Genomic DNA, 10,888 nt, shown 5'->3' with positions numbered 1-10,888 from the left:
GGACACAATATTCCAGGTGGGGCCTGACCAGAGCAGAATATAGTGGCACTGTTACTTCTCTTTGTAAATTCGTAAATACCAAGTTCATAGTTCATCTTTATTATGGCCATAGACCAGCACAACCAGTACATACCAAAATTCATGGATGCTCAAGCCCCATTAAATACAATGGTTTAGGAAAATGGTGCCTCTTATGTAAATTAGTAAAATCAAGATTTTCTTTTTGGAAATTAATACACACACATTAATTAATTACACATCAAACTATGGATGGTTGAATCTATGGCAGTAGAATCCATGGATATGGAGGACTGACTGTAAAAGCCATACATATTGAAAACCATCAATCCATATGTAAGATAGAAAATAAAATGCATTAAAAACATTATTTAGGAACAGAGTAAAAACAATTGTAAACAAAAAAAAAATTGAAAAAGGAAAGGCCAGGTGGAGTAAATACAGTTTTGATCATCTACTGGACACTCAACAAAGATGGAGCCAGCCTGAATTACTTAAGAAGAGAGCCTCCCACTTTAAAAACTGTTATGCATTCATTAACCTCACCTCTCTTTTGACAAGTTCTTATGAAAATTTAACATTTAAATTATTATTATTTTTTAAAAAAGAACCCGATGAAATTTTCAGCTATCTCCTATTGACCAGTTTCACTAGGTGTTTCCAGTGTTGGTGGGACCATAAATGTAGCTGCCTGCATCCCTGGGAAGCATCCACACTGTACGATGGTAGAACTTTGATGCCATGGCATCATGCTATGGAGCCCTGAGATCTGTAGTTTGATGAGGTCCATAGCATTCTCTGCCAGAGCTCCAGTGCTGTAGTGAGTGAGTGAGTGAAAATGGTATCAAACTTCTGTAAATACACAGTGTGGATACACCCCAACGATGTGAATCCTTCAAGAGGCAAAAATAGATGCAGGCCTGATTCAATGCCACAAATTTAGGTGAGTAAACAGGGAATCAAGGCTGAGTTCTGAAAGACCTCTGCACAGACAAATACAATTTCACAGTTTCACTTTGGCTGCATCTTCACTGCAGAAATGATGCAGTTTGACACCGCTTTAACTCCCATGTCTCCATGCTATGGAATCTTGAGGGGTTTTTTGTTTGTTGTGGCACAAGCAGCACACTTTGGTAGAGAAGGTTTAAGACCATGTAAAACTATACGTCTCAGGATTGTTTTTGTCTACTGGGAAGGGCAAGACTCTACCCATCCTCTTCTTTCCCTTCTCTTGAGTTAATTGAGTGCAAACTCCCTTTTGCATTTTGAACTCAATTTTGGCAGCAATTGAGGCAAACTGAGGATGAAAGTGGGAAGGAGGGAGGAGGAGAGAGAAACTGGGACATTTCAAAAGCAGCAGAAACAATGGGAAAGCTCAGGAGTACAGCAGAATAATTCATAGTTTTTTGTGGGTTTTTTGGGCTATGTGGCCATGTTCTAGAAGGGTTTATTCCTGACATTTCGCATTTATTCCTGACGTGGTTGGCATCTTCCTGTCAAAATGTCAGGAATAAACTCTTCTAGAACATGGCCACATAGCCAGAAAAACTCAAAAAAACTATGGATGCTGGCCATGAAAACCTTCGACTTCATATTAGAATTAATTCAGTTTGACAACACTTTAACTGCCATGTCTCAATTTTTAGTTTGGTGGGGCACCAGAGCTCTCTGACAGAAGCCCCATTCATACTATGAAAATAATCAGGTATGAATTTGGATTGAGTCCTTGTTGTTCACACATGTTCCAAATGCACTCAATGCACTTTTGAGGGGGCTGACAAAACCTCCACTTAACTCAGGATATTCGATACAGGGTTATTTTCCAACTTTTCCTGAAAGATCCACATCTATCCACATTGTTGTCAGTGTGAATAAGCTTCTGAGTCAATTCCAATCGCTCTGTATAGTTCAAAGGAAAGGAGGTTGCTCCATTTTATCCTGAAACAATGGCATGTGTGAATAACACAGGGGTTACAGTGACTCAAAGAGATTCGCGATCCCCAAACAAAATGGGAAGAACAAATCTGATATATATCAGTGCAGCAATCTGCATCTCCTCAAGAAAAAAAAATGGGAATGAATGCCATCAGAGAAGGCTAAATATCTCACCAAACTACAAAGGCCAGAATTCCATACCATGGAGCCATGGCAATTAAAGCAGTATGAAACTCCATGATTTCCGCAGTGCAGATTAGACCTCTGTCTTGTTTTTGATTTTAAAACTCCACTTTGTCCTGTCCTGGTTAAGAAGCAATCTGTGTAGTTGGTATCTTTTTCTCAAAAATGAACATGAATATTATTCTTAGCCATCCCTCCTACAAGGAAACTAGCAAACCTCCAGAGCCATTTCCCAGCACATCCACATTACCCCACCTTTGCCGATCTGTAGTGCCATCAAAATGTCCGTCAGAATGATGACGTGCAACTTGACCACGGCTTCGTGTTCCTCGGTTCTCTCCATCAGGTTGCTAACTTCAAACAAAGGCAAAACACACAGGCACAAACTGAATAACTAGTGAGAGCATCACAAATCATCTCACAGTTCAAAGATTAAAAATATTTCTAGTAGAATGTGGGTTGACTCTTTGGAGTTACTCAAAAGTGGGTCTTTTTCGTGACCTCATTCACACATTTCAAATTTGTTATTCACATTATGGAACCACATCTATGCACATCTCTGAGAGTTCAGTTGCTCATACATGCCAGCACTCGAATAAAGATGGAGTTGACAATGCAAATGTATTCAAAATGCATTCGAGGCATGCAGAGTTTAATCCTGAATTATCCCGGGTCTATTCACATCAGTTATTCACACTGTCGATGACGTGAATCTTTAAAAAAAAACTTAGGGGGGGGGGGCAGAATTGATTATATATCGGTCCAAAACACAGCAACTTTGTTACAGCTTTTTGCATTTGGGTGTACTTTTTTGTAGAATGGTTTTATCCAAATAAAAAATTTCCACAAGCTATTCATACAGTCATTCCTGGGCACCAGTACACTCCATGCATGAGGAAGGAGACCAAATCCTATGAAAGTTAATGCTATAACACAATGACTCCCAAACTCTGGCATTCCAGGTGTTTTGGACTTCAGCTCCTAGAAACTCAGACTGTTGGCTAAGATAACTGAGTCTTCTGGATGTTTAGGTCCAAAGGACCTGGAGGGATCACTGCTATAACGTCCTTTGCACAGTTAGTCTGAAAGGTGCTACAAGATTCACTTGCATACTAGATTTCTCCCTAGGCTTTCAAAGGATCTGATATGTGGGAACTCTCCGCTTTCCATAGATCCCACTTATATATAGGCTGTGCCAAAAGTCACAGGTAACTTATATATTCAAACATTACATGTTTGAGAGAGCTGTCATTTTCTTTTAAATACTTTCTTACCCAGATGACCCATGACCTTTGAACATTCCTAACGAAAGTTGCACATTCTCTGATTTTGGCAAGTTGTAATGCGATGGTTTAGAAGATCATCTAAATTACCTGCAGGACGTATCTTTTGACATACCCTGTGCAATGCAGTCCCTCCTTCTCCCCTCCCTGGAAAATACTGTCGGGGGGGGGGGTGTATTTTAAGTTTAAAAGTCAGCTCCTTGCCTTGACCATTCATGGTGACCACCATAGCCAGCAGGATTGTGCAAACGGACAGGAGACCAACAGTGGAACAACACCAGTTGATGGAGCTCTCTGGGGAACTTCCTAGTGAGAAGGAAAGGAAGAAGCATCAGAGAATGCCGCACATGCTTGAAATTCCAGGTATATCCCAGTGTTGGGGCCATAATTGAGGAGTAGCCCAACCTCACTAAGAGTAGAATTCAACATATAGCCATGTTAGCCTGTAGTATCAGTATGTGGAGAGATCTCCTAGCACTTTTGAGACCTACTAAAGAAAGAAGTTGGTCCAAACGCATCTGAGGAAGTAGACTTAAGTCTATGAAAGCTCATGATGCCAACTTCTTTCATTAGTTGGTCTCAAGGATGCTACAAGATCTCTCTACCTACTCACTAAGCATAGCAGTCCTTTACCTTTGGCTCTATAGTCCAGTGGTTCCCAATCTTTGGTCCCCCAGATCTTTTGGTCTTCAGCTCCCATAATTCCTGACTGTTGGATAAATTGGCTGGGGCTTCTGGGATATGAATCGTAAAACAAATGAAGGACCAAAGGTTGGAAATCACTGCTGCTCTAGAGGTCTTCTACCTCCACTTCCAGAATTCCTAAATTTTAGATATGGTGGCAAAACTTCTGGGAGCTGAAGTTCAACCATCTTTCCAGGACCAAAAAAATAAATAAATCATAGATTTGAGCCATCGAGGGCGTTATAGCTTGGACCAAGCTAAAATGTAATATCAAATAATCCAGGCTTTAGCTCTTGCTTAGTAGACAAGCCCACCACCGTATGCCGGTTGAGTTTCCGTTATCAGGAATTCCAAAATATTCCAAAATCAAAAATAGTCCACATGGGTGGCTGAGACTGACACCTTTGCTTTTTTAGGGTTGATTGGACACAAATTTTGTTTCATGCACAAAGTTAAGATATCAGGTTTAAAATTACACAAAATATGAATGAATTTCATGTTTAGACTTGGGACCTGATGTATCTCCTTGTGTATTGTTTTACTTTCAAGTCATTTCCGACTTACAGCAACCAATAACAGGGTTTTCTTGGCAAGTTGCTTCAGAGGGGGCTTGCCATTGCCTTCATCATCATCTGGGCGAATCCAGAAGGTGGTGCTGGGGGACTCCTGTTCAACCCCTTGGCCATTGACCTGTGGGGTCCCTCAGGGGTCTGTGTTGTCCCCTATCCTGTTCAACATATACATGAAACCGCTGGGAGAGGTCCAGAGTTTTAGGGTGCGGTGTCATCAATATGCAGATGACACTCAACTCTACTACTCCTTCCCACCTCAATCCAAGGAGGCTGTCCTGGTCCTAAACCAGTGTCTGCCACCTGTAAAAGGCTGGATGAGGGCAAACAAGTTGAAACTTAATCCAGACAAGACAGAGGTGCTCCTGGTCAGTTGGAAGGCAGATCGGGGAATAGAGATCCAGCCTATGTTAGATGGGGTCACACTCCCCCTGAAGACACAGGTTCGCAGTTTGGGGGTAATCTTGGACTCAGCTTTGAACCTGGAGGCCCAGGTCTCTGCTGTGACCAGGAGTGCTTTCGCACATTTAAAACTTGTATGCCATCTGCGCCTGTTCCTTGAGAAGCTAGATCCGGCCATGGTAGTACATGCCTTGGTTACATCCCGTTTGGACTACTGTAATGGGCTCTACATGGGGCTGCTTTTGAAAAGTGTTCAGAAAATTTAGCTGGTTCAAAGAGCTGCTGCCAGGCTATTAACAGGGGCAGATTACAGAGATCATACAATGCCCCTGTTGAAACAGCTTCATTGGCTGCCAGTTTGTTTCCAGGCACAATTCAAGGTGCTGGTTATTACCTACAAAGCCCTGCATGGATCAGGTCCACACTATTTGGCCGACCGTTTCTCTTAGTATGAACCAGCCCGGACTCTGAGGGGGCGTTCCCACTAGTTTAAAACCCGCGTCATGATTTGACAATAACTTCTTATCGTTCCCACTTAAGCCCGAATTAGACCCGCATTACCCCGGAATCGTTCCCACAGTGATTCGATTCTGATTCAATTTTTCCTGTAAAAATCGAATTATATGTGTTTAACTCGGGTTTAAAAAATACTAGGTTATACCTTGGGTTATTTTTGATCCTGAGATACGATTCGCTGTAATTGTATGGAAGGAATTGGTGTCAGATTCGGGATCCCGGCAAAAGGAGGAGCAACAGCCGAGGGGTTGGTTTGTGGGGGTAACCTTTTCTTGTTTGTTTTTGCCTTCGCCATCGCCATTTTTCCCCGCATTCTTCCTCCAGAGCCTTCACGAGGCAGGTAATTAGCCCATAGTTTTTCTAAAAATATATATTTATAAGCGCATATGCACTTATAAACACTGTCTTCTAAGCGAATATGAACATGGGAGCACTGAAAAGTAGGCGGGTAAGCGCATAAACGCTTCTGATTGGCTAATTTAAAAAAACGCCAAAATAGGAGGGAAGGTAAAAACAGACAAGAAATGGAAACGACTGCTAGGATAAATCAAATACAAATAATCTGCAGTATAATGACGGCATGATGATGTCACGATGATTGACAGCTAATGGGAACGAATAGAAATTCGAATCCGGGTTTAAATAAATCGATGTAAATTATATGGGAACAAAATAGGGGTACTTTAACGTAGAATATTTACCGTCAACAACACAATGGGAACAATAGGAAAAAAATCGAATTGAAAATCGCATCATTTTAAATCGCTGCATTTATGACTCGCTGCATTTTAAATTGCTTTAAACACTAAGTGCAAATGCCCCCTGAGATCCTCTGGAGAGGCCTTTCTCTCCATCCCAACACCATCAAAAAGATGCTTGGTGGGGATGCAAGAAAGGGCCTTCTCGGCGGCTGCCCTAGACTCTGGAACTCCCTGATCTCCCAGGGAATGGACCAGAACCTCCTTGATGGCCTTCCGCCCGCAGGTGAAGACCTATCTGTTCACACACGCCTTTAAGGAATTGTTATAAGGACAGGCTGGGATGTTGGACCACTTTAAAAATTTGATACAATTTTTTCTCTAGATATAGTTTTATCTTTTTAAAATATGTTTTATTCCTTTAATAACTATCTGTTTTAATACTGTCATAATTTAATTCCTTTTTAATGTACATTTCTTAAAAATGTTTTTAATTGTACTGTTTTTAATGCTGTGAAGCCGCTCTGAGTCCCAGTCCTGGGAAAAGTGTGGGATACAAATAAATATAGTAATAGTAATAGTAATAATAATAATAATAATTCATGAGAGGCTGAGAGAGTGTGACTTGCCCAAGGTCACCCAGTGGGTTTACATAGCTGAGCAGGGATTCAGACCCTGCTCCCCAGAGCCATAGTCCAACGCTCAAACCACTACACTATACTGGCTCTCTTAGAGTATACACTCCATCAAATACTTATGTATTGTTTATTATGTATGATTATTCATTTGTGAATATTCCAAAATCTGGGGGGGATTCAAAATCCCAAACATTTCTGGACCCAAGCATTTCCGATATAGGAAACTCAACCGGAATTAATGAATTACAGTTGGCCTTCCCTATCCACGGATTCAAACATCCACGGCTTTAAATTATTCAAATAAAAAAAATTTAAAATAAATAAATTCCCCAAAAGCTTGATTTTTGCCTCTTTATAGAAGCGACGCCATTTTACTATGCCACTGAATTTAATGTGACTTGAGTGTCCATAGATTTTGGTATCCAAGGGGAGTCCTGGGCCCAAACCCCAATGGATGCCAAGGGCCCACTGTAATAATAATAATAATAATAATAATAATAATAATAATAATAATAATCGACAGATTCAATCATCCATTGCTTGAAAATATTCAAAAACAGGAAAAATTCCAAATAGCAAACCTTGATTTTCCATTTTATATAAGGGATACCATTTTGCTATGCTTCTATATTTAATGGGACTTGAGCATCCACGGATTCTGTTATCCATGGGGGATCCTGCAACCAAACCCCAGAGGATAACAAAGACCCAGTGTAATAATAATAGTAATAATAATAGCCCATTGCAAATAATGAGACTTGAGCATCCATGGATTTTGGTACCCACAGGGTGTCCGGGATGATGATGCCCCATTGCATATGATGGGACTTGAGCATCCACATATTTTGGTATCCATGGGAGATCTGGGAACCAGACCCCAGCGATGCCAAGGGCCCACTGTGATAATAATAATAACAACAACAATAATAATAATAGCCCATTGCATATAATGGGACCTGAACATCCATGGATTTTGGTATCTAGCTTACACTTTGTAAACCACTTAGGGAGTGCTTAAGTGCACTGATAAGTGGTATATACAGTCGCCCTTCTGTTTTCATGGACTTGAGATCTACGGTTTTGATTATTCATGGAGGAGTGACATGGTGGCATGCAGAAGCATGTGGCCATTCAAAGCTATGGGACTTGAATATACGCAAATTTCCAAATTCATGGTGGGGGTCCTGAATGGATCCCCCGTGAATTTGGAGGGAAGACTGTATATTATGCTTGACCATCCAGACTCAAGGCAGCCCCTGCTTAACAGCAGTGGAAGCAATGTGACCCCAGTTCTTCAAGTGCTTACTCTGGGGACCAGGGTGTCGTAGGCGCCCATGAGGCACATCCCCTCGCTTGACGGGACTTGACTCTGAGACCCTTGAGCTCTGTATGGGCCCCTGGTCCAGGAGGGGCCTCACGGCTGCAGGTCCACGATTCACAGAGGCCCGCGCCGGCTCTGAGGGCCCCGCCGGTGTCAGGGGCCTCTGTTCTGCAGGGCCATGGTCCTCCAAGGGCTTGGATCGGGGCGAGGGGGGCCCTGGCACTGGGGACTTCCCTTCTGGGGGGCCACGGCGGGATGGCTCTGAAGGCCCCGCAGGCATCAGGGGCCTCTGTTCTGCAGGGCCATGGTCCTCCAAGGGCTTGGATTGGGGCGAGGGGGCCCCTGGCACTGGGGCCTTCACTTCTGGGGGGCCACGGAGGGATGGCTCTGAAGGCCCCGCAGGCATCAGGGGCCTCTGTTCTGCAGGGCCATGGTCCTCCAAGGGCTTGGATCGGGGCGAGGGGGGCCCTGGCACTGGGGCCTTCACTTCTGGGGGGCCACGGCGGGCAGGCTCCAAGGACCCCGGTGGCATCACGAGCCTCTGCTCTGCAGGGCTACGTTCCTCCGACGGCCTCAATCGGGGTGAGGGGGGCCCTGGCAGTGGGGTCTTCACTTCTGGGGGGCCACGGCGGGATGGCTCTGTGGGCCCTGCTGGTGTCGAGGGCCTCTGCTCTGCAGAACTATGGTCCTCTGAGTGCCTCGTTCGGTACAAGGGGGGGGCTGGAAGTGAGACCATTTCTGGGGTGCCACGGTGGGATGTGGCTCCCTGCTTCGGGGCCATGGCTTCTGTCGAGGCCTTTTTCTTGATGCCCTTGGACGCTTGAGCCTGGTCGACATTCATGTCCCTCTCCATTGCAATTGACCCGAGTCTGGCCTGGGGTCAATAGGGGGGACCCCAAAAAGTGCCTTTGGTCCCCCCAAAATGGCTCTTGAGCCCCTGTAGGGCACCCCCCCCCCAAAACCCCAATTTTAACCCTAGTGGGAACTAATGCTTTCTAGTTAGGCCAGAGGAAAGCAGCACTATTTTAAAAAAAGAAAGAAAATATTGTTAAAATGGCCTAAAATGTCCGCCTCAGCTTTCCAGAAATCTGAAATCCCAAACACTTATGAAATAAATATGATTTAAAAACAGGAAAACAAGAATTATGTTTCCTCCAAAAAATTTGGGCTGGAACTCGAGTAGAAGCATTGACTCAAGTTGTGTCATGGGTGACCCAAAATGGAGGCGAACCCACTCAATTCGACGGCACTACTCTAGCAAGGGCTGAGCGTAGGAATTAGGCCTCAGTCTCTTCAGAAAGGGGATGTTTCTATATAAAAATGTCAAAACGTATTAATAAATTCAGGGCCGTGAAGCGGCCTCTTTAAAGGGTGCTGCCGCACCACTGAATTAATGTGTGGAGTGCCATGAAATCCTGGGATTTGCCGTTTGTTGTGCTACCAGGGCTCTCTGACAGGGAAGGCCAAATGCCTCACAAAACTACAAATCCCAGGATTCCACAGTAATGAGCCGTGGCAGTTAAAGCGGTGCCAAAGTGTATTAATTCTGCAACGTGGACACTCTCAGGCTACTGCCACACAATCATGGCTCCATCCTATGGAATCCTGGGATTTGTAGTTTTGGTCTGGTACAAGAGTTCTCTCTGACAGGGAAGGCCAAATGCCTCACAAAACTATAAATCCCAGATTCCACAGTAACGAGCTGTGGCAGTTACAGTGGTCTCAAACCAATTTAATTCAGCAGTGTGGATACCCTCTCAGTCTGCAGTTTAGACACTGCTTTGTCATGGCTCCATCCTATAGAATAATGGGATTTGTAGTTTGTTGTGCCACCAGAGCACTCTCTGATAGGGAAGACTCACAAAACTACAAATCCCACAATGACATAGCATGGAGCCGTGGCAGTTAAAGCGGTACCAAAACCTTATTAATGGGTATTAATTTTGCAGAGTGAACGCAGCTAATTTGTCGGCCATTGTTTTCCTCAGAATCAAAATCAAGGGTCCCAGAACACACTGCAGAAATAATCCAGTTTGAGACCTCTTTAACTGCCATGGCTCAATGCTATGGAATCCTGGGAATTTGTAGACTTGTGAGGCATTTAGCTTTCTCTGTCAGAATGCTCTGGTGCCACAACAAACTACAGTTCCCATACCATTGAGCCAGGACAGTTAAAGTGGTCTCAGACTGGATTATTTCTTCAGTGTGTTTTGGACCAAGGTTGCAGGATTTTAAAAAGCCTGCAAAACTGTATTGTTTTCAGGTAGTTGTGAGCAGCTCTGAGTCCTAATCGAGGAGAAAGGAACAATATGAATGAAATAAAACCAGCAAGAGGACAAATTTAGGATGGGAGTTGTAGTTTTGATTCTTTTGGTGCAAACTTGCTTAGCTCACTGACCCAGTCTCCCACGATGAGGTGTTGCACCTTTATTGCTAACAGTCAAGGTTTGCAGGAATTAAAACAGAGGAGAAAAGAGTATTTTCAAAACGTGCAAAAATATTAAACAATTTCTGTTTCTTCTTCTTTTTATTTATTTACGTCCTGCTTTTCTCGCATCACACCTCAAGGCAACATATAGATTAAATCAGATAAAATATCTTGGAATGTGCAAATGTTCCAAAATTCAAAAAGAAAGAAAGA

General features: G+C 43.4%; 1 protein-coding gene across 1 annotated transcript in view; it reads right to left on the bottom strand.

Moving 5' to 3' along the window:
• The window catches only part of LOC121930821 (basic proline-rich protein-like), a 17,061-nt gene extending 6,701 nt beyond the window's left edge, over positions 1-10,360 (bottom strand). Inside the window, exons 1-3 of the mRNA XM_042467718.1 lie at positions 8,233-10,360; positions 3,624-3,725; positions 2,382-2,490 (exon numbers count right to left, since the gene is read on the bottom strand). Coding sequence (XP_042323652.1) covers positions 2,382-2,490; positions 3,624-3,725; positions 8,233-9,100 — 1,079 coding nt within the window. The 5' untranslated portion in view covers positions 9,101-10,360. The remainder of the gene's footprint in view (positions 1-2,381; positions 2,491-3,623; positions 3,726-8,232) is intronic.
• Between the last annotated feature and the right edge of the window lie 528 nt (positions 10,361-10,888).

The sequence above is a fragment of the Sceloporus undulatus genome, chromosome 5 (assembly GCF_019175285.1).
Source record: "Sceloporus undulatus isolate JIND9_A2432 ecotype Alabama chromosome 5, SceUnd_v1.1, whole genome shotgun sequence".
In the NCBI taxonomy this organism is placed as follows: domain Eukaryota; kingdom Metazoa; phylum Chordata; class Lepidosauria; order Squamata; family Phrynosomatidae; genus Sceloporus; species Sceloporus undulatus.
The sequence above is the reverse complement of the archived record's forward strand: the minus strand, read 5'-3'. Positions and strand labels throughout refer to the sequence as shown.